Source organism: Fusarium proliferatum, assembly GCF_900067095.1.
Source record: "Fusarium proliferatum ET1 genome assembly, contig: FPRO_scaffold009, whole genome shotgun sequence".
In the NCBI taxonomy this organism is placed as follows: domain Eukaryota; kingdom Fungi; phylum Ascomycota; class Sordariomycetes; order Hypocreales; family Nectriaceae; genus Fusarium; species Fusarium proliferatum.
Window position 1 is genome coordinate 1074547 of NW_022194798.1, and position 22876 is coordinate 1097422.

Sequence of the window (22876 nt, forward strand, 5' to 3'; positions counted from 1 at the left end):
AGATTTTATGTTCCAGCCCTGAAATGGGATTCCTAGACTGAATGCGAGAAATTTTGGTACATGAAGTTAGTCCATCACTACAAGATCTTCCATTTCCTTTGCGTACTCAGATCTATTGTGACAATGACCTTAGACTTGACTCTGCGTACCGAACCACAGGAAATGCTGGAGAATATGCCTGTAAGAGCTTGTGGTACTCTGCGAAGTGACCCGCCCATCGCTCTGAATCCTCAGGTGTTGTTGAAGACAGGAATCTACTCAACATAAAGCTACCGATTATCGAGAATGAAGCGTGGGAGACTACAAAATCAACAAACTGTAAGAAATAGGAGGTAGAATCTTGCCCCATAGTGAGGCAATTTCATCTTGGAATGGGTATGACTCACATGGCCACCAAAATGCTGACATTTGGCTCATGGTGAGATTTTGAACAAAGGATATGGCGTCTGAAGACACCGCGAAAGCTTTGTCTATAATGAGGCTCGCGTCTGTCTCCAATCTTTCTAGTTTCAATAGTACTGCTCTGTACAAAATGACCCGCAATGTGTGATATGCTAATATGATGGAGCCTGTCTGGTCAGTGATTGTGTGATATCCGTTACAGGAACAAAAAACAAGTGAGACGTACCGATAGGGTCAGGGTACGCTCGGACCTGCAAGAGAGGGATGAGGGATTCTTCCTCCCACGACGTCAAAGACCGGTCCAGCCTCGCATTTTCGCTGAACAGCTTCTCAGCAGACCGGTGTTTAAGCCACTCTTGCTTTGACTTTATGGTGTAAAACGTCTTCAGTAGGTCAGAGAGAATAATACTCAGCGATGCCATGGAGACAGAGGTGCGGTATTGTAGAGGAACATCGGTTTCAACTCCATCGCAGTTACCCTCCATAAAATCACTCTCAAGTAAGGGCTCGACGTCCATTTGGGAGTCATCGACGAGCGAAGGTCGTCCGAGTGCCGTTGCTGACCTTGGGAGAATAGGAGTTAGATTCAAACCGTGCATAAGGCCAAGGAGCAAAAACCATTTGTCATATACATAGACAGCCCACCAAAGCCTCTTTCTTCTCTTTTGCTCTAAGGAAGGGATGTCCCACGTCCTCGGGTCAACATTCAATCCGAGATTGTACGCCATGGTAATGATCTGTTCCTTGCGTTAACCATAGATGAACTTGTGAGAATGAACCTGAAGTGGCTTGGCACTTTGCTTGAGAAATAGAGTACACCTACAATGCCAGCTTCCAAGCTGTTACCCGGGGATCCCGCAAACCTTGAAATTGTTAGTCAACAGTCTATTCTCATACAATAGTAGTCCTTGTACCTTTCTGAGTACCCATGTCTTTGGGAGAAGACCAGAAATGCCTCTACTGTGTCTAGAGTTGGATGTGATGCTTCGTCTACCAGTGACGTATATATATGAGCGGCGAGAGACTCTTCATCTATATCATTAGAGGATGGACAGAATGGCTTCGCGATGAAGCAAAGGCTAAGCGCCAAGAGCTCATGAGCACCGATAGTTATCTCCTGCTCCCTGGTTGCCAATAGCCCATATGTAGAGTGCACGTGTTCGAAGTATGCCCTCATAAGAACCTCTTGTTTGTTCTTCAAGAGGTCCTTTACACCATGTGAGCTCCTTTCTGCTAGAAGATACATGCTAGGAGAGGTCTGGATTTGAAGAGTACCAGTCAGTGGTTGATCTTAATTTCACAGTGATGGTAGGGTCTTGCCGTAAAGTAAACTGGAAACAAAGGTGCTTTCCCGACCCTTTCGCATTTCAGAGAAGTTGAGTGCTGGGTCTCATGCATAGGCCATTGTTTATGCCGGAGGATAAAAGGGTCAAAATCGCCACTCAACCCAACAAAGCTCGGAGCTATAGGCTTCTCGGGCAAAGCAATAGACGCTGATGGGTAGTTTACTGATTGATGTGTTTGGGATGGCGCCGTAGTTTGAACGCTCTTAGGCGTTCTGGGGACCCATGCCTCGTTTTCTACAACGCATTCCACATTGCGAAGCTCGCACAATTGACATGGGCCGTCACCATTTCGGATGCAGCATATCTTCCGTTTCCGACATACATTGCAAGGTTTCTGCTTTCGTGACTGATACGGTCGTTGTCTCGAGTCAGCCATATCGTCGATGGAGCACTTGAGCAACACAAGTCGCAAAGGTTGGGTGAGATTGTCTCCATCGAACGAAGCTAGAGTCTGCAGGGTTTATCTTATCTGGTACTCTTAGTAGAGTTCAGCCTAGATAGGCTAGCTTGTGCTTCATGGCATGGTAGACTAAGTGGGACTCTTGTGATAAGGGTCGGTTCAGAGATCTGGAGATATGGAACAAGCACTAAGAATGGCCTGTCTGTTCGAGTAGAGACACAGCGAGAATTGCCTAGCACCAGCGCAAGCCCGACAGTACACTACAATTCGTCTTCATATGCTTAAAATAGTAAAAATCAAATATACATCTTGAGTAGGAGTAGCAGATTCAGGTCAAAAGATAAAAATAATTGCTAAACAAGATGGATGAATCTCGGCTCTGCAAGCCTGACGGCCCCTATTTAGCTACTGGGCCATCTCCTTCCATGATATATACACGAGCTTCGAAAGGCCAAAGTCTGTCCACCCTCCAATTGACCATGTTGGTCAAAACTGGCTCCATGTTGTGAAACATCGGGGGTGCACGATCTCGACACGACTGATCTTTAGTGGTGAAGTTGATCATGACTAATGCATTAGAGCCCTCCGACTTCTTCATATAAGTCATCACATACTTATCCGCCGCGTCTATCGTCTCCCAAGAGCCATACACGAACAACTCTACGTGCTTTTTACGTAGCTTAAGCAGGTTTTGCCAGAAAGCAAACACGCTATCGGGATCTGATACTTGTTGTTGCACATTTACCTCACGGTAGTTGTCGTTAATTCCCATCCATGGCCCTGTAGGGGCATCGGTGAATCCCGCGTGTTCCTCGTCATTCCACTGTACTGGTGTTCGTGCGTGATCTCGGGCCACCGACCGGATATTTCTCATGGCCTGGGCAAGGGCAGCTTCATCACCATTGGTGGAGTCATGTACCTGCTTCCAATAGTTCGATGCACTGATGTCTTTATATTCCCTGATGTCCCATTCCTGCGGGGCATTGGTAATACCAATCTCCTGCCCCTGATACAGGAACAATGTGCCTGTGGACGTGCCCAGTAGCGTAGCGAGGGCTTTGGCCGCTGCGGCCCGGTACATAGGATCGTCATTGGCGAAGCGTGAGACTGACCGTGCAATATCGTGATTCTCTAGGAAGATGCATGTCCAGCCATCGTTCCCTTCAATGAATCGCTGCCACTTTTCAAAACTTGCCTTAAATTCCACAAGACTGAAACCCTTCAAGTTCCAATGATTCAGAGAGTACCCAATGCAAGCCGTCTCAAACTGAAAACCCATGGACACGCGCCGTTTGCTGGCACTGACATAGTCAAGAGCCATTTTTGTATCAGCTAGGACGCCAAATTCTCCCACTGTCATCTTATCATCACCGAACTCGGTGAGAACTTGATTGATCTCGCCTAAGATATTGAAAACTTCAGGCTGATGAGCATAGAACTTGCGACCAGTCTGATAAAGCGAGGCGGGGTCCGCGACAGGTGCGTCAGGATAGTCAGGATTCTTGCTGTAGATGGTCATGGTATCAACGCGGAATCCATCCACACCTTTACGAAGCCAGAAGCGAATTGCACTATCATATACAGCCTCGCGCATAGCTCTGTTCTCCCAGTTGAGATCAGGCTGGGCATCGGCGAATAGGTGCAGGTAGTACTCTTGAGTATCCTCATCCCATGCCCAACAGCTACCGCCAAAGTTGGAACGCCAGTTATTCGGAGGCTTTCGGTTGCCGTTCTCGTCATATTTAGGTGGCTTCCAGATATACCAATCCCGTTTCGGATTTTTTCTTGATTGTCGCGACTCGAGGAACCAGGGATGCTGATCGGAGGTATGGTTGATGACTAAATCGAACAAGATGCGCATATTGCGTTGGTGACAGGCATCGATTAAAGCCTCTGCGTCAGCCATGGTGCCATAGGCTTTGTGAATAGCTTCGTAGTTTGAAATATCGTATCCAAAATCTACCTGTGGGCTTTCGTAGAAGGGGGACACCCATACTGCATCGACACCCAAGCTTCGGATGTAATCTAGGGATTGAATAACTCCACCAAGATCGCCAATGCCATCAGAATTGGAGTCTTTGAAGCTGGCTGGCCAGATCTGGAAAATGGTAGCTTCTTTCCACCATGTTCTCTCTTTTTTATCTGATAGAGAACCCATGATTACTCAAGCAGCTTGGTGGAACGATGTGAGGACTTGGCTAGAAAGATGACAATGGAGAGATTAGAGCGTAGAAACAGGTGCAAAAACTCCTGCATGAACACAGACCTACCATTTAATGTTAAAAACAATACCTTGGCTTCATATGTCTCATTGACATATCTTACTAGCTGAATCAGTTGACCCGCGGGGAAGGGTTTGTTGAGTGATACGGTGAGATATGAAGAAAAGAATGCCCCACTTGTTAAAGTTAACCCGCGGCGAAGGATGGTCCATGACGAAGTACGCCCACGGCAACGAAAGATTAGTCCTCAAGCCATCTCGGCATCTTGTTTTCAGTTCCGTTTCGCCATGTGGATTTCTCAGTGGCACTCAAACGAGCATTCAAGTGGCGCGGGAGCGTGTGCGCATAGCATATCTATCTCTGCATAAGACATGTTCAACCCCCCGGCGAAGAAGACTTCTCTATCACGCAATTAAAACACTAAGCCGTTCCAACAATCAATTTCCAAACCTAGAAAAGCACGCAGAATATGACAGACAAAGCTGGATCAGCTGTCATGGCAGCGTCTCTTTCGAAGACGGCCCCCAACGAGGTCGACTGCATCGACACTAACCTCCAAGCTCAGGCTGCAGAGGACAGCGAGCGACATATGACTGTTGGCCAAGGACTCAAGGTCTACTACAAGGCAGTTCTGTGGTCAGCATTTCTTTCTTTGGCGGCTGTCATGGAAGGCTACGACGCCCTTCTCCTTTCTTCACTTTTTGGGCAGCCTGCATTCACCCAGGGTTTTGGCGAAATCCAATCGGATGGTACCTATGCCATCAGTGCTGCTTGGCAGAGCGCCATTCCCAATGCTGTCAAGGTTGGCCAATTCTTTGGTCTCTTCATTGCAGGATGGGCAACAGATCGCTTTGGTTTTCGTATGACAGTCATCCCAACTTCTATCATTACGGCCGCCCTCGTCTTCGTTCAGTTTTTTGCTTCAACCATACAGGTGCTGCTGGTTGCCCAACTGCTTTTCGGCTTTCCACTGGGTGCCTTTCTGACGATGACTTCTGTATATGCAGCTGAGATCTGCCCCATGATTCTCAGGCCGTACTTGACAAGCTGGGTTAACCTTTGCTGGACTATCGGTAAGCATCGCCTTACAACAATAATTCCCTCAATAACTGACAACCTAGGTAAACTTATATCTGCAGGCGTCCTGCGGGGCTTCGTCACGAACTCCTCCCATTGGGCGTACAGAATACCTTTTGCTACACAGTGGTTCTGGCCGCCAATCCTTCTATTTGGTTCACTTTTTGCTCCCGAGTCGCCATGGTGGTTCGTACGTCATGGGCGTCTTGAAGAGGCTCGCAGATCACTTCGTCGTCTCCGCACACAAAATGATAACGCAGAATCCATCGAATCAACTCTCACAAACATGATACTCGTCAACCAGCATGAAAGAGAGCTAGAGCAGGGGACATCATACATTGACTGTTTCAGAGGTTATAATCTTCGCCGTACCGAGATTGCTTGTGTCACCTGGATGATACAGCCTCTTTGTGGCTTTGCTATTGTTGGATTTTCAACCTACTTTTTCCAGCAAGCCGGGCTCGATGCAAGGAATTCTTTCAGCCTCAGCTTGGGTCAGCAAGGAATAGCTCTTCTCGGTGGTATCATCGCTTGGAAATTGCTTACCCACTTTGGTCGAAGGACATTATTTCTATGGGGTCTCGGAGGCAGCACCATTTTTCAGCTGTCCATCGGCTTTCTAGGCATTCCGGAGCCTCGTGGAAGCGTAGCCTGGGCAACAGGCTCTATGATGATGCTATACATGCTCGTGTATGCTTGCACAATCGGTCCCACCTGTTATGTTGTCGTTACTGAGATGGGGAGCACGCGACTACGAAACAAGACGACGGTGTTGGCTCGGAACTCATATCAAGTCGCCACGATTATCAACAACATTCTGACGTCGTACATGATCAACCGCAAGGCGTGGAATTGGAGGGGAAAGACCGGGTTCTTCTGGGGTGGTGTTAATATTCTGCTTTGGGCATACTGCTTCCTCAGGCTTCCCGAGACCAAGGGTAGAACCTTTGCTGAGATCGATGCCTTGTTTGAAGCCAATATCTCAGCCCGTAAGTTCAGGACATATGAGGTGCAGCCATTTGTAGCCGCGCAGGATACGACTGCTACAATGAGGTATTCTCAACAATCTTAGTTGTCTCGGAATTTCGTTCCAGATCAGAGGTGGAGATCCTTTGACGAGACACCTGAAGCATCGCTTTTATATTTAAGCGTCTCAACTCAAGTCGCATGATTCATGCGTAAAAACAGATATTTTCTGAGGATAACCTTATCTAATTGGGTTTAATATTGTCAACTATAACTAGATATGGCCCAAACGATGACTTTAGAGACAAACGAGTGTTTCAATCTGATTGAGATACCCGGTTCGCTGCTGATCTGCAGTGACGTCTACTCTGGAGTAGGCGTAGGGGTAACCACCGTTAGACGCGGGCCCGGAACACACTTTCCATTGACGCACCGTCCATTTCGCTTGAGCAGGGGACAGATGTCACCAAGCTGGTAGCGAAAGCGGCGAGCTACTTTGATCAGAAGAATTCTCACAAATACGGAGAAAATGGCCCTTGGGCCATCGACAGGGACACTCACTGCCTCCCGGACGAGGGAGAGGATCAGCTCTGCAGGACAGCTGGAACGTCCGACATGTAAGCAATCAAATGCATGGGCGAGCGGAGATATTAGAACTTACAGTAATCGGTGCGCCGCACTGGCATACATCTGGGTCTCCCTTCTGGCAGACTTGCCCAATGTTGGTACACGCAAAGGTCTCGGCCGAGAGTGCGGCAACAGCGAGGACGATGGAGAACTTCATTTTGAATGAAAAAATTGATTGGATTGATGGGCCTGAGTTGAGGTTTGCTAGATTTCATTAAGCTGTTGAGCTTCTGTCTTTCGATGGTGAGTGGTTTGTCAACTGACAGAGGAGCGGATTCGACTGTTCTTATAGAAAGCAATAGGGCAAAGGTAAACGGGAAAGTGACGAAGGGACTATTGTGAGTTTGTTTCATATTGATAGAAGAGGTTCTACAGATAGAGCGGTGATGGGACCTCGAGTAAAACAGTCTTGTCATGATTCTTCTTTTGTGTCATGGTGTCGTTCAGGCAGACTGAGGTTGCGAGCAGTCACAAACACGGAGCTGTTCTGATTGTCTGTGTCATTCGGGATACTGATATTTTGCTCTATCTTTCTGATCTATGGAACTCCCAGAACTTTATCGTCGGTCCATACAATTCAAACCGTAAGATGTCACTGAGCAGTCTCTATAGAACTTGCCAAGGTAACATATGGGAGATCTTTTTCTCCACTGCCTGGATCGCTTGCTGCCAGAAACTTGTCTCAAGCCATACTACTGGAAACCCTGCTTCAACAATGGATGGAGTGGAGTCTATTACAGTGATACAAAGACATGATTCATACTGTAATAAAACGATTGACAGTGCGTGGCGGCCTGGAGAGTGTGCTCACAGCATGGTAGGCGATGCCATGATGGAGTCGGTGTGCTTTTCAAGAACAATGAGAGGGAGGGTACAGAATACATATATCTGTTGCCAGCTTGTGCGCTGATCTCTCAATGCATGATTTAGCCAGAAGCAAGAATATAAACAGAAGGAGCGGTCTGGACCGTTCTCTGTGATACCCTCAGCATATGGACTCAGCTGGAACGTCTTATTGCTGTCTCAGACCCTTGACTTCACCTACGGAGGTATCTGAGTATCTTTAGAAGTAAGCGGGGTATCAATACATCGTGGCAAGGTGAGAAAGATTAGCTAAGTGAGAATGGTTCATTATTCTAGCATCAGAGATATTAAAAATACTAAGAGTGTTCTATGAGTACTACATAATCATAACTTGCCTACTTCCAGTCCTTACCAGCCCTGCTATCCTGCTATCCTGCTACAGGAATCGTTCAAATAAACATGAAAACAAAGCGCAATGTAACAAATATCCTTGAGTTCTCTAGAGAGTGTATCTAAAGTCAGGACGCACATCACCGCTGATCCACTTCTGCTCATCTGTCATGGCAGCATACTTGGCATCCAGTGATCCTCTCGCACGACGACGGTTCTCCAATCGAAGTGCAAAATGCATAAAGATGGAACCTCCTAGAAGGAAGAGGATCTGGTAGGCTAGAACCGTGCCGTGGCCAGCGTAGTAGCGAGGTCTTTGTGTCTCTCGGTAGATGTTGGACGAGACGACGCCATTGAGGTTACCCCAGCCGACGACCATACCGAGAACAATGGCACGCTTCAATGAACCCTCGATATTGTTGTTGACCCATGAGACAGTGTTTGAGACGGTGGGATAGATACCTGTTCTAGATTAGTAATAGCCTTAAGAAGCCAGTGTTGTATACTTACCCATTGCACCAAGGAACACAGCGCCGTATTGGACATGCGGGTCAGGCGAAGCGATCAGCATTGTGAATCCAATAATACCGACACAGACAGTAGCAATATTGCAATAGCCACGCCATTTGGTCCGGTCTGCTAGGAATCCGACGAAGACAGTAGCGGCTGCAGCGCAAGCATATGGAGGAACCGATAAGAGCTGCGCCTTGGTGCCAACATGCCCCATACTTCGGAGGATGGTAGGCAGGAAGAGAGAGAAGGCGTACAGGGGCATCAGTGAGCCCATGTAGATCACCATGTAGCCGTACGTCTTCCAATCCTTCATGGCAGCCCAGATGTGACGCTTATCAAAGTCTTCAGCGGTCCTTCCCTGGCGGTCTAGAATGAGACGGCGCTGAACACGAACGCGATCCTCGGGAGAGAGGAATCGAGCGGTGTCGGGCCAGTCGAAAACCATCCACCAACAAAAGGCACCGACAGCGACAGTCGCGAGACCTTCGAGGATGAAGATCCATGCCCAACCGGGTCTGCCGCCAATACCGTCCATCTTGGCGATAGCTGCCGCAAGGAGACCACCGAAAGAACCAGCCAGGGCAGCAGCAGAGAAGAAAATGGCGGCGCGAGCGCCAATCTCAGATGACTTATACCAGCAGCCCAGATAGTAATTGACGCCGGGGTACAGCCCAGCTTCTGCGACACCGAGGAAGAAACGAGCTGCCAGGAGACCTGGGTAGTTGTGACAGACACCCATGAGAGTCATGACGGCACCCCACGCGATGATGATGCCCGTGAAGAAGATGCGGGGAGTCAAGCGCTTGAGAAGACCGTTGGTAATTGGCTCAAAGAGGGCATAACTGACGAAGAAGATGGTGAGGGCGACGTTGTAATCTCCCGGAATCATATCCAAATCCTCTTCCATGCCTGCGAGACGAGCATTGCCGATGTTGGTTCGGTCGAGGAACGAGAGTAGATAGAGCAGTGATAACCAGGGGATGAGCCAGAGGTCGACCTTCCAGACCAGCTTCCTGTCCTGAGCGATTGTCAGCATCCATCATTCTCGATTGAACACAGAGCACATGTCGGACGACTCACAATCTCACGTCTTTCCTCTTCACTCTTACCCTCGTCAGGGTCAGGCAGAGCCGCTAAGAGTGCATTGCGCTCAGCATCAACAGCAGCCCCAGTCCCGACATTGGACAGTGTGGTCGACGCGACATTCTCAACATCAACAGCTGTAGGCTTCTCTTGCTCACTCGGCGGTGTCGCCGTGGTATCAGTAGTCATGGTGCTGGAACAGTTTCTTATAACACAAGTCTAAAATAGCGAAACGGTCTCTGCGCTCCGCGGAGATGACAGCTTGCTACTGTTTTTACCAACAGAGCAAAGGAAGAAAGCGAATCTGAAAGGGGAAGAGGCAAGGGCTTTTGTTACCACGTAAACAAATCTTCCATCAGCCCGCCTCGTACGTCAACGCCCGCAAGCCGCCCCCCAAACCCCAAAGCTAGCCCATGCGATGCGGGGGAGGAAATGAACCAAAGCTCACGATCTGCGATGACTCTAAGCGTTTACGGGAAGGTCGACGCATGGACGTGGAGAAGAAGAGACCAAGCTTTATTGCCCAGTCTTGGCTTTAATTGGACGACAAGGGTGAAATGCCGATCTGTAAGTTGGGTTATTGTGTCTCGCAAACAGGGAAAATCACCCCGAGTCAGCATTGCGATGGGAGCTAGGGAGGTAGGGGGAGTATTTGCCCCGAGTGCAACCCATTTTGTAGGTCGAGGATCAGCCTGAATGGCTGTTGTGTTCCGAATCTGACATGAAAAGAGCCGATCCTCACTTGCAGCGTTTGATGGCGTCCAGTATTTTGATCCCGTCCCAAAGCCTCGGCTTCCCTGTGCGACGTTGCTGCAGCCACCGACTTCCACGAGGTTTGTTGATCACGAAAATGGAATCATCATAGCGAGTCAAAAATACTTTCCAGTACCGAAGCTTCGGAGCTCTGCTGAGAGACGAACCCTGAACCCTCCAGCGTCTCCGCCCCCGCCCTCAAAGCATCGTGAATGGGCTTGTCATCGGAGGTGGCAGCGCAACGCTGACTAGTGCTGATCTCGTAGTCCCGGGAGTCACTACTTAAAACAGAAGCGTAATTGAGCAGGTGATTAGTGATTATATCATTCCCCCATTTTCTTGGCTGACACAATGCAACACTAACACTCCAGGTTTTTTGGGGGAATGTCAGTTAGTGACTGGACTGTTCCTCGTTGGTTCTGACGTTTTCTGAGTTCTGATGGATTCTGTACCCGGGAGAGGGGTAAGCTTGATGGCTAAGCTTAAAAGGACCAGCGTCCACTACGTAGCAGTCTTGCTGAGTTTGGGCTGACAAAACATGCAGCGTCATCCACGTGGCAAAACCTTGAGCAGGTGGTTGCGTCGTGATAGGTATTTGTTATAGCTTGGCATCATCACTGTGCCTACTGCCCTTATCAATATGCAGCGTCGATTTGCATCAGTATTATCCCAATTAGTATCGAGTGCGTGATTATTACAATAGCGACCCCAAGGTGATGGATGATCAGAACTACTCAACAGGCACTAATTTAGGTTTGTGTTCACTGTAATCTTCCCCGCTCTCAACTAAACTCGTTAATTGGTGGCCATATCACAACCCCGAGTGAGCACTGCATACCGCCTCCATCTGCCGCACCTCCAAGGTTACATGGTCAAAATCGTCGTTGCATTCCCTCACATGGAATCAAAGCATGGCCACTGAGATTAATCAATACTCGGAATTACGGCAAAAAGGAATGCAACACTCAAAACACCCACTGGTTCATTCTATTGCTGATTGGGAAACCGCTGTTTTACTGTGCCACCGGACATCTTACGCTGCGAGACCCGATGCCTTGTAAGGATTTACCTGTTCTGATACGCCAAGATGCGCCAAGAAGGTGTCAATCGTATCTCTTCCGCAGCATCCGATGCGTGGCTCAGATCTTGAATGTCTGTGCACTACCGTCGTTGCATTCCTTATGCCCGATGGTGGATGGGATATTTTGAATCGAATACACGACGATACACCCTCTGATTCAGAGAATGCACATCATCTATTGGTAGATATCAAGGCATTGTCGCAAGGCTCAAAGATAACTTACAGGCGAGTCTCGATCGACCTAGACGCGTAATGCAACCTGAAGTGTAGTATCGTGTAGTTGAACAAGGTTCACCACGTGCATTCTAGAATTCTCGGCGCCAAGGTAGCCAAACGGTGATGCCAAGCGCCAAGCTGCGTCAATTGTACATCTGTCGGCAGTTGTGCACGTTTTTTTCGGCGGCTTGGTAAGACCCGAGAAGATATTGGAAATGGGAAGAATGTGTTATGGAACATGATTAACAGGTCAGGCTGCTGGCGGAAGGCTACAGAAGGCCCAACAGCATGAGGCGTGAGGAGACTCACTTGAGTGGTTAACCATCAAGCTCGCCTAAAAATGCGACTGAATTCGAATCAGATAACCCAGCAATTTTACTTGGATTATTTTGCCTATGTGGATGCTGAAATAATATCTTGCGGATTCGTCGGCCATCTGACTGGAGACTCGACAGCCTCTCGATCTTGGAACCTATGAACGGCTGTAGATGGAGGCGCGCGCGCCTCAAGAAGAGATCTGATCCCCAACAACTCTAAGTAACCTGTGTAAGTGCTGCGTGGATGCACTGATATGCTTTGATGAACCACATGGAACCTTGTATCGACCTTGATGATTCATGATGGCTGTATAGACTTTTTGGGCAAATAGGTTTTAGCCATGATCAAGCATCATACAACGGTAGAGACATGAATTCTTTTAAGGATATACTTTGACCTTTGCATTCTTTTCATTTATTATAATTTTCTATCCCCTTGTGACTGTGCCCAGGGAACTCCGCTCAACCAACCCACAAACCGGCACCAGCCAAAACACCTGAGAATGCTATGCAAATACTATAATTATCATAACCATGGGATCATAACGTTCATAAATGATTGAAACGAAGTGAATTCTCTCCTTTTCCAACTCCTCCCAAACTCCCTTTATGTCTTCAAGATGTTGGCGGCAACAACAATACCACGCGCAGTCTTCTTGACCCATTCTTGAGCCACAGAGAAGTCACCGTCCTCAGCATACTGAACACCCTCGGTGATACCAGGGAAGGTAACGGCAGCGTAGCCAGTGTCGAGGCCAGGAGCATTGACAACGTGCTTGTAGAAGTCGCGGTCCGGCAGGCCGCCTTGAGAAATGAAACCTCGCTGGAAGTCGCGGTACTTATGGTTGACGACTTTCTTAAGGACATCATCGTCGCGCTCACGGGCTAGGTTCTCAAGAGCCTTGACCTCATCAGCACTCTTCTTGAAGTGCTCAATGGCTTCGTCCAGCTCGCTAAGATCAAGATCGGCGTCCTTACTCTCGGCATACTCTGAGAGGTCCTCGAAGTATGCACGAAGCTCCTTGGCGTAGTTCTGAGTGTCGAATGGAAGGATATCATCAGTAGCCAGGTGGTAAGCCAGCAGGGAAAGATATTGACCCTGAGCCGTATGGACATGGAATCCGGGGTCACCAAAGGTCGACATCCAGTGATAGGTGTCGTAGTTGGAGTGATAGTGCCAGATGGGGTCACCAGCACCTCCACTGCTTCCAGTATCAAGAGAGCTGATACCACGGTGGAAAAAAGCTGTGTAATCAGAGCCAGAGCCGAGGATCTCAATATCACCCTCACTGGCAGCATGCCAAGCGTCATAGAGCGATTGATTGAAGCCACCAAAGTTGGGATCAACGACCTTCTTGAGAACCTCAGTAGCAAAAGTATGAAGCTCAGGTGATGCGCCAAGGTTAGGTCGAGGACCGCTGACGGCGACATCGATGTTCAGATATGAGACGGCGGTGTCAGTGAGCCAGTTGACGTGCTCCTCAACCCACTCAGTAGAGCCAATGATGCCCCATTCTTCAGCATCCCAAGATGCGAGAACAATGTTTCGCTTGGGCTTCCAGCCTGAATCAGTGAGCTTCTTGAATGCGCGAGCAAGCTCAATGAGGATCGAAGAACCAGAGTTGGGATCTCCGTTACCGCCCTATACAGTCAGTGATGAACTTTATGAGTATCTGATTGCGGCATTACTTACGACCATCCATGTATCTCTATGGTTTCCAATGATGATGGTTTCATCGGCATTGGTTCCGTTGATAACGCCAATGACGTTGTGTACTGGCTCGATGGAATCACGAGAGACGGTGCTGAGAGCGAGCTTCACGCCAGGCGCAGGGCCAGAGCTGTAGTCAGCATCGAGGCCGCCTGTCCAAGCAGTGCGATTGACCTTCTCAGCGGTGACACCATGGCCATTGAGAGCCTGCAGCAGAGGCTGAGCGGCCGAGTAAGAAATCGGCAGAGCTGGGATCTTGGCAATGACCTCGGAGATATCAGCTCGAGGGGAGTCCTTCTTCGAGGGGTAGCCAGGAGTTGTGGGATCGCCGGTACGGGTAGACAGGAATAGTGTTGAGCCCTTTTGGACAGAGCTGGGGTTTCTGGCAGGGCCATCTGACATTTACTTAGTATGAGCTTTTCAGGGTTGTCATATGAAAAGTCTTACCAGGATAAGCCTCGTAACCGTTGGCAACGGTGATATTTCCATCATCGCCGGGGTCGGTAAAAATAATGGCACCAATGGCGCCGTGGTCTTGGGCATTCTTGACTTTGAGACCACGGAACAGACCACCATATTTGATAAGAGCAATCTTGCCCTTGAAATCAACCCCAAGCTCCACTAGTCGATCAAAATCGTCAATTGAGCCTCGGCTAGCGTTCGAAAATCAGTGATCAGTATCCGGATACATTTGGAGCTTTACTCACCCCGCGTAGACATATTCGGCAGAAGCATTTCCGGTTGGCGAGTAGGCCAACCAGGTCTGCTGTGAAAGCACATCCCAGCCTGTAACATCATCTTCCTCAAGCACCTCCTCCTTGGTGTTCACCTCTGTGGTTGTACCGTTGGGGCCGGTGAAGTAGAGAGATGAACTGACTGGATATCGGAGGAACACATGGTACTCGGCCAGATGCGCATCAAATCCACTCTCGGACCAACGATCAGCGGTCCACTGGGCAGCTTCTTTTCCATAGCCGGCCAACTTATTCTGGTGGCCGTAGTAGTCAGACCACTTGTCAATGGATGAATTGTCAAAAGAATTGACAAGGAGAGTTTCTTGCTCCGTCAAGACTGGAGGCCAATCGGCATTGCGCTTGGTCAGTGGCTGGCGATGTGTATGTCGCTTGCCCAAAACGAGATCGCGCTGGCAAGCAGATGCGCCAGCAGCGAAAGCTGCGATTGTCGAGAGATGTAGGAAATGCATATTGAAGGTTCAATGGCAATTGAACTTCACAAAATTTGGCCTGAGAGGGGAAGTAGTCGTGGAGCAATGGGAAGCTTCGGATATAAATGCAACTCTCGCAAGCATGACCAGCCCCATTCTGCAGTGTCATGTTACCTTAGAATGGAACCATTGCATAAACAACACTTAGGTCCTTGGTATTCCCAACAAACAGGATCCCATCTCGGGCCAAGCTCGCCTTTGATTTGCCAAAGCTCTTATCATGATGGATGAACTTCCCTTCCCAGTCAGTAAGCTTACGATCCTGAGCTCGGGATAGCTCTCGCGAATGTCGTCATGCCTTGCCGTTGTAACCCTCTTGGGAAGCTCCCCAGGTTTGGCCAATGGCTGGGCTGGCTTGGCTACTTGGCTTTGCTGCGGGGAGGGATCGGCGTGTGTATTCACCTGCCTGATGGGGTTTGATGGGTAGAGATTCTTGCGTAACGACTCTCTTGGACGTGGGATAATAAGCTTGACTTTTGAGTAATCAAGCTTAACGTTTCCCCGCTCCTACAGGGAATCGGCTGCCCGAGTCATCGACAGGCTGATGTCGGCAACATGGTTGTCTTTTTCATCAGTTATCGCGTGCTCAGGCAGTACATGTCACTGAGAACCCAGGTCAGCAAGATGAAATACGCGACACGCCTTTGTGCAGCGTTGGAAATGTGTGACCATTAGAAGCCTGGATGATTGTCACGTCACAGCTCACGATGGAGGTTGGGCATGTAACCCTCCAATGCCGGCAGTTTGTGGATCAATTGAGGACACTAGGGAACTAGCTTGCGATTGAGTTCATCTGAATCAGTTGACAGCAGAGGTGGCGTAGCGGAGACCCCATTCCAAGTACAGAAGTTCTAGAAAAAGTTGTCTGGTGCAAAGAAAAGACGGCTTGGGATAGGCAATCAATCGCATGAGAACCAGGCACTGTATTCCGTGGGCAAAGGACATTGGCAGTAATCAGATCAGTTAGCCGATTAACGAACTGTCAGGTTGATACTGCGGGAAAATCACTCTCGGATAACAATTCTGCCAGAGTCAAATGAGCCGATACAATGAGGGAGCATCAGCCAATGACAGCACGGATTTGCTGCTAGAAACGAGTAAGAAATGAATAAAAAAACCGTAGGATGCATTTATGGATACTTGATCACTTCCCCTTCACTGGGTTCCAATTTCTCGATTGGCAATTCGGTGTAGCTCATGGTTCTTGTAAGGCATATTTGATCATGACCCATGCATGCAAGGGCTGCGCCGCAGCGACAACACATCAAAGGCAGCAATTGCCTCAGAATCAATGGCAAAGTCCAAAGACGGCGAAAGTGAAACAGATAAAATGGAAATATTGACAAAAAAGGAAGAGTCTGCACTATTTATGGATCACTGCCTCTCTCTGCCTAAAAATCACTCTTTTTATTGGCTTGAGCTCATGCAGTTGGTACACCCTCGTCCCCGAAGCTGTTGGTTCTGAACCAACATAACTTCTCGATACGGATTAAGTCATTCTAACATTCAATTCTCACCGCAAATATCTCGGCTGATAAAACTTCGATTTCAAGACGATAAAATTGAGATTAAAAACGCTCAAAAAGCCCAAAGTGCAGATATGTGTCGATCTGTTTGTTTCCATGATTCTCTTTGTCGCGAGGCTGAGGGGCCAACTTCAGAGGCCTAGAGGTTTCTGAGAGCGCTTAAGATTCATAGACGTTTCTCCCCAGGTTTCGACTTGGCCGGGATGTTCAGCTGAGGCAGAATTGACCTTAAAATCAGGCAGAGGCCTCCCCTCACAGAAATGCATTTCTACTCCTTCAGTATCTTGGCCTATTAGTATCTTTTTGTGCATACCCTCGGATCTCAACTCCAAGCACAACTTTGCTTTTTCAACTCACATTATTCTTTAACAGTTGCTATTAACCATGAGCAAGGAGAAGATTGGTGACATTCCAAAAATAACCCCTCTCCAAATCGCATTAGGCTATCCGCGGTCCGATCCTTCCAGCCGATTCTTCGTGCAGACTTATAAGAAATTTATTGATGGGTATAAGACCCGCGATGGAGTGCCTGGGGTTTCTCTGATTAAGTGGAGCGATGCAAGACAGAGAATTGAACTCGAGAATATGGCGAAGAGATTTGTAGTCATAGAAGGCCGAGGACAGCAATTCTGGCCAGCAAGTCAGGGCTCTTCTTCTGGGGACTCACTGATCTGGGGACAGGATTCAGAAAGGTTGAAACCCCAAATTGTTGCAAGAATATTTTACTTACCTAGTATCAGAATCGTCAAGCTACTTACTCAACTTTTCTTTCGCCACAACCAGCAAGAACACCAAAGGAGTCTTAGCTCACCATCCAAAAAGAAACAAGCTGTACGCCACGAGAGGCAGAGGTCCCAAACACTTGGACAAAGGTATTGTGAACTTTTAAAATCTACACTCTAGCTAACATGTTTGTTGTCAGTAACGCCGCGTCAGCTTCAGTTCCAAGCGATGAAATGGACACGGACCCAGGGAACGAAGTCGATTCGGATGATGATGCCAGCCTTCCAGATATAGACCACATTCGTTTACGCCCTATGGGACCAGATATTCATGTAGGTGGTTTTCTCGGTGCTAGCACATTTACCCTTCGACAGACATGATGCATAAAGGGTATCAACTGACTATACCAGACCTCATCGGCAGGCAATAAGAGCAACACTACACCGCCACCTCAAGCGTCCACAATTGCCACAAATACTCCGAGCAACACTGCAATCTCTCCTGAACCAACTGCCCATGTTGCTCAGATGACTGAACGCATAGAGGCTACCAGCGTAGCGGAAACAATCGCTCGGGCTATTGACGGTTTTCCCGAGAAATACACATCATCAGGCCGCAGCTGCCGGCCAGTCCAACGTCTTAATTTTGTTGAAACACCAACCTTTGATACGGAGGATGATTCTCAATCCTTGTCACCACCTCCAAGTCGACAGAGCGATCCGGGATCTCGGGTTAGTCCAGAGCTTGGAACAGAGACTGCTGGGGCTTCTCATGTCGGGACCTCGCAAAATCCTCGAGCTACTTCAGAGCCAATGTCCTTTGACAGGACTCATCTGGTTACCGAAGACATAACCCCTGTACAAGAGGCAGATCAGGCGACCAGTGCTATGCCTCCACCTCCTCTCCCTCAGACCACATATCGAACACCAGAGATCACCACTAGGAGACCAAGATATAGCATTAAATACAGTATCGAAAAGTCACCTGGAAACCTCAAGCTATGGGAACATCACGGTAATTTCGACAGCATGCCAATGTCGGAGTTTCAATTTATCCATGGCTTCGATGATATTGACGCTGTTCAATTTGTTGTTCAGCGCGAAGGTAGGAGTTGGGACGATATAGTTCATAAAAACGACGATGTTGAGTTTCAAGATATGAAGGTTCGCTTCAAAGGCCTAATCAGAAATGACCTGGATAGGCTTGGCCCCAACAGCAGCTATGTTCCATACGATATCTGGATCACACCAATTAGGAGTTCCGAAACCGAGGAGAAGTATTTTCGAGAGCAGACGATCGCCTTGTGACCGTCGTCAGGGTTGATCGAAGGCGCAGTCTCTTCAGAGGATCATTTCGGGTCAGGAAAACACTCTTTTAGCAAGCGATGTTTCTTCTGGTGGCTTTTTGATTTCTTAGTATAGCACAGTTCTTCTTGCCAGTATTTCCTAGACGATAAATTGATACCCCCTTACTGTGAACCCCGTCATGAAAACCTGGAAAATAAAGAGTGTCTTTCTCTAGCTTATGACCAAAGTCTTTCTCAAAGCTCCCGGTCTTTAACCAACTTACGAATGGAAGCGATAGTACCCTCCACGGCTCCTTTAGCCATCTGAAATGCCACGTCAGTTTCGGTGCTCTAAAAAGTAGACGCAAAGACTCACTTTGAAATACTTCTCACGTAGCTTCTTGTCCTGTTGGCTCTCTGCCTCGACCTCTGAGTGTCGCCATTCAAAAGCGAAAGTCAATATCAGGTTGTCCTCTGGGTCGACACTAATGAGGTTGAAGATTCTGCTGCCATCAGGTTGATAGAAATCGACACGCGTTGGTGCAAATTCATAGACAATCTCCTCAACAACAGTGTCATCTTTGCCTCGCGCTTCTTTGTCAAACGTGACTTGTCTGATGACCTTCGTCCCTGCTTCTACTTCTTCTTCACTAAGAACGTTGCACTCAAGAATGGGAGCCACGAATTCGTTGGCCTTGCGGACTTTGCGCTTGAGGCCATTCCAGACTTGAGCTTCTGACAAGATGGGAGACACACCGCTGGGGTTGATGGGAACGCTGTAGGCTAGATTTATAGTGACCATTCTTAAGGCTTTCTTCTAAAAACTCAACACAGTTAGAGTTCTGAGGCTGATAGATGATCAGTACCTGATTGCGATGTGCGTGGAGTCGGTAGTTGCAACTTGCTAAGGATAAATCACGCCTCCACTTTGTATCATGATCATAGACTGGGGTGACGTAAGACTCTGCTTATTAACGCTTTTTAAACTAATAAATATCGTGATATACCAAGATTAGCTACATTTCGCTCAATCTTCTAACCTCTACTGCTTTTCAAATTCATCAATCTTTTCCTCGTGCACTGCTTTTCCTTGGATCTCCTCTGTAACATCTGGTCCTCCCATTCCAAACATACCCTTGAAGACACGAACAAGGCTTTGTCGACCTTCCCAAAGAGGGAACAGACCAACTGCGATGGAACTGCAGAACAGCCAGAGGATACCAACAACAACCCAGCCAGTGAAGAAGGGCTTGGAGAAGACATAGGATGTTCCATACATGGGCATGGGCCAGAGAATCAGGAAAGCGATTGTCATGCAGACAGTCATCGTCTTCGCAATCTTGGAGGCCTTGTTGAGCTTGGCCATGTCTTCCTCAGGAGCAACGGCAAAGCTGGTTACGACAGCACCTTCGGAGTCAACGTTGGAGTCGCTGGTATCGTCAGCCTGCTTAATAGCAGCCATAGAAGCCCAATCATAGCTGTCCGAGCCAAAGCCGAATGTGAAGAGCGGCACGAAGATCAGAGGACTCAACAGAGCAACAACGTTGCCAGCAAGCATAGGGTTGTTGGAACCGAGGTTGTCAACGCTAAGAACACCATCAAACTCCTTGGCGCAGGTGACAGTCCAAGCTATGAGCGCACAGAAAAGACCAAGGACGGGAGATGCCGCGGCAGCAATCCAGTTCTGGCGCTTCCAGAGAAGAGTCAGCGTAGCGGGGATGACAGCTGCGGAGATCATGACACCCATCCAGAGGTACAGCCAGCCCATGCTGATACCAGCATAGTGGAGGCCAACACTGAAACTGGCCATGATTACACCGTAGAGGCAGACAGTCGTATGCGAGACACCAATAAGTCGGCCACCGGAAGCTTGGGGGTTGATGTAGGTCCTGGCGAAACGTTAGCATGAGATATAAATTTTCGTACAGGAAGAATTTACTGGTAAACATCATAGGTGAAGATGGAGGAAACAGCGATGAGCTGAGCCGAGGTCGCAGAAGTGACAGCCATGAAGATCATGATCAAAGTGCAAATAGCACCAGTCTTGCCCAACAAGCCAACAGCAGCGTAGGGCAGAACAAGACCGGCCGAGACATCAGCCGGGTCCATCCGGTTGGGGTACGTAGGGAATGCAGGGTTGGTCTCGAGGGCCAAAGCACTGAGACCCATGGTAGTCGCACAGAGCCAAGGGATAGCGAACCATGAAAGGCCGCCAATGATGTATCCAGGGAGGGCGGCGACAGGGTGGGCGGCGATAGCCTTGTTGTAATAACCGTTATCCATGAAGACGGTGCCAAAGTTGCCAACGATGTTGATGACGAAGAAGATGATACCCTCACGAGATCTCATGGTGAGGTATGAACCCTCAGCATTACCTTCAACGGGATGAGAGGCGGCGGCCTTGGTGAGCGCATCGTAAACTTCGCCAGGTGATCCGAGTTCGCTGCCGGTCGCGTAGGCAGTGAGCGCAAAGATGAGGATGATGACGAGAATAATGACCGTATGGACATAGTCTGTCAAGAAAGTGGCCTTGATACTAGGTCGCGGGTTAGGCCTATTATTTCATCAAAATCGATTTCAACTTACCCTCCGAACATGGTGTACAGAACAACACCAAGAGGCAGCAGGAAACATGCTGCAGCGGTGTGCATGCCAGTGAGAGAAGTGACTACAGCAGAGCCACCAGTCAAGAGCATGGCAGTGACGAGAATGTTGGTGAAAAGACCGAAGCAAATGTAGACGCAGTGAGTAATGCGGCCATATCGAGCTCGGATGACCTCAAGGAAGGTATGCGCGTTAGGGGCCCTTCTCTTCAACTCAATGGCAATGGTCGCGAAGAGAATGATCTGAACGGTAGCACCAGAAGCATACTTTGCGATTATTAGCCACAGTTCACGATTCGCGATTCACAGACGGTCGACTCACCCAGAATGGTCCAGAGACACCATATCGGTACGCAACACCAGATGATTGGAGGAGAGTAGCAGCCCAAGTCCAGCTGGAAACAACAGCTGAAGCAACAAGACCAGACTTGACCGTTCGGCCAGCGGTGTTGAACATTTCCGAGGTCTGCTTCTCATGGTTATACCGCTTCAAGACCCATGTCGTGAAGATCATGCCCAGGGCAAAAAGAAAGCCGAGACCAACAACGATGCCATAGCCATAGGCCTGGCTCAGAGGAGGCTCGACTGTGCCGGATGAAGGACCGCCACCACCAGCCATTGTGATATATTTGCAGTAAGGTTGGTGTTTGGTATTCAAGAGTCTATCACGAGAACATTTGCCACAACCATTTTCATTGAGATCTTCATCATTGTTATATACATCCAAGCACCACAGCCGTTTTGCAAAACCTAAGATAATGCGATGCCGGATCATGCACCCCTGTCAGTCAGATTATGCACCCCCACTAGACCTAATTAGCTGATGACCTGCAATGTGTGCCTCTGATTACCGTATTGACTAATGAATTCCAGTGGCGTCTATAGGTCAACGCTGGAAAGTCAGTATTTCTGTCCCGATTAGGCTGTGTGACGAGTGCATAATCCAACTCATGGGGGTGCTTGATCCAGCGCCCAAGATAATAAACCCGCCGTTCAAGTGCCGGCGGGCCTCTCAGATAAGCCATTCCCGGGTGAAGCTGCACGATAAGAAATTCCCCATGGGGGCAATGATAACAACGCACGGACGCAATTGGCCAAGAACCCCAGCCTCGAATGCGCCCTTATCAGTGCAAACATTGAAGCGAGGGAATAAGAATCGGTTGATCACTGGCCGGCGGCCAAGCGACCTGCAGGGCGGTATCTTGATAAGAAAAACAGTGGCCGCTACAGGGCATTATTCATTAATTGACACATCAGTGGACGATGCAGCACTGCTGCACCGCGGAGGTGTAGCACCTAAGCCAAACCCTTTCAGAGCCTAGAACATGGGAAATTCAGCCTTAATTGAATGTGTATCTCAATCCTCAGAAATATCCGCATCGAGATAACATTTTTGAGGTTTTGGACATGTGATCACTCATTAAAGTGTCTAGGATTGGTTCATATGCGATCAATTAAAGTGCTACCCCACGAAAGTGACGGGTGCAGGGACCCGGGTTTATCATTCCGAAAAACCAGCGTCATTGATTGTAATAATGGTAAGCTCTTCGCAATCTTTGCAACCAAAAGTAGGATTGAACATTATTGACGATAGCCTACCGTTGAC

At 48.5% G+C, this 22876-nt stretch overlaps 9 protein-coding genes across 9 annotated transcripts; 2 read left to right on the forward strand and 7 right to left on the reverse strand.

The window, feature by feature from the left end:
* Positions 1–300: 300 nt before the first annotated feature.
* On the reverse strand, positions 301–1130 carry FPRO_15391 (uncharacterized protein; the record flags this gene model as incomplete). The annotated part of the gene is made up of 2 exons (XM_031220295.1): positions 301–569; positions 629–1130. 2 exons carry the CDS (start codon positions 1128–1130, stop codon positions 301–303), a joined length of 771 nt encoding a protein of 256 aa, XP_031085968.1.
* A 1415-nt stretch (positions 1131–2545) lies between these two features.
* Positions 2546–4306, reverse strand: FPRO_15390 (uncharacterized protein; the record flags this gene model as incomplete). Its single annotated transcript, XM_031220296.1, has 1 exon — positions 2546–4306. The coding sequence occupies one exon, from the start codon at positions 4304–4306 to the stop codon at positions 2546–2548; it is 1761 nt and encodes a 586-aa protein (XP_031085969.1).
* Positions 4307–4839: 533 nt separating this feature from the next.
* FPRO_15389 (uncharacterized protein) lies at positions 4840–6519 on the forward strand (the record flags this gene model as incomplete). The annotated part of the gene is made up of 2 exons (XM_031220297.1): positions 4840–5443; positions 5492–6519. The coding sequence occupies 2 exons, from the start codon at positions 4840–4842 to the stop codon at positions 6517–6519; spliced, it is 1632 nt and encodes a 543-aa protein (XP_031085970.1).
* Positions 6520–6776: 257 nt separating this feature from the next.
* Positions 6777–7197, reverse strand: FPRO_15388 (uncharacterized protein; the record flags this gene model as incomplete). The annotated part of the gene is made up of 3 exons (XM_031220298.1): positions 6777–6904; positions 6975–7014; positions 7075–7197. The coding sequence occupies 3 exons, from the start codon at positions 7195–7197 to the stop codon at positions 6777–6779; spliced, it is 291 nt and encodes a 96-aa protein (XP_031085971.1).
* A 1146-nt stretch (positions 7198–8343) lies between these two features.
* Positions 8344–10019, reverse strand: FPRO_15387 (uncharacterized protein; the record flags this gene model as incomplete). The annotated part of the gene is made up of 3 exons (XM_031220299.1): positions 8344–8696; positions 8745–9765; positions 9828–10019. 3 exons carry the CDS (start codon positions 10017–10019, stop codon positions 8344–8346), a joined length of 1566 nt encoding a protein of 521 aa, XP_031085972.1.
* A 2785-nt stretch (positions 10020–12804) lies between these two features.
* FPRO_15386 (uncharacterized protein) lies at positions 12805–15112 on the reverse strand (the record flags this gene model as incomplete). Its single annotated transcript, XM_031220300.1, has 4 exons — positions 12805–13839; positions 13891–14303; positions 14356–14561; positions 14616–15112. The coding sequence occupies 4 exons, from the start codon at positions 15110–15112 to the stop codon at positions 12805–12807; spliced, it is 2151 nt and encodes a 716-aa protein (XP_031085973.1).
* A 1931-nt stretch (positions 15113–17043) lies between these two features.
* FPRO_15385 (uncharacterized protein) lies at positions 17044–18689 on the forward strand (the record flags this gene model as incomplete). The annotated part of the gene is made up of 4 exons (XM_031220301.1): positions 17044–17351; positions 17400–17531; positions 17582–17714; positions 17793–18689. The coding sequence occupies 4 exons, from the start codon at positions 17044–17046 to the stop codon at positions 18687–18689; spliced, it is 1470 nt and encodes a 489-aa protein (XP_031085974.1).
* Positions 18690–18922: 233 nt separating this feature from the next.
* FPRO_15384 (uncharacterized protein) lies at positions 18923–19469 on the reverse strand (the record flags this gene model as incomplete). The annotated part of the gene is made up of 2 exons (XM_031220302.1): positions 18923–18991; positions 19044–19469. 2 exons carry the CDS (start codon positions 19467–19469, stop codon positions 18923–18925), a joined length of 495 nt encoding a protein of 164 aa, XP_031085975.1.
* A 240-nt stretch (positions 19470–19709) lies between these two features.
* Positions 19710–21889, reverse strand: FPRO_15383 (putative DUR3-Urea permease; the record flags this gene model as incomplete). The annotated part of the gene is made up of 4 exons (XM_031220304.1): positions 19710–20556; positions 20607–21203; positions 21254–21537; positions 21593–21889. The coding sequence occupies 4 exons, from the start codon at positions 21887–21889 to the stop codon at positions 19710–19712; spliced, it is 2025 nt and encodes a 674-aa protein (XP_031085976.1).
* Between the last annotated feature and the right edge of the window lie 987 nt (positions 21890–22876).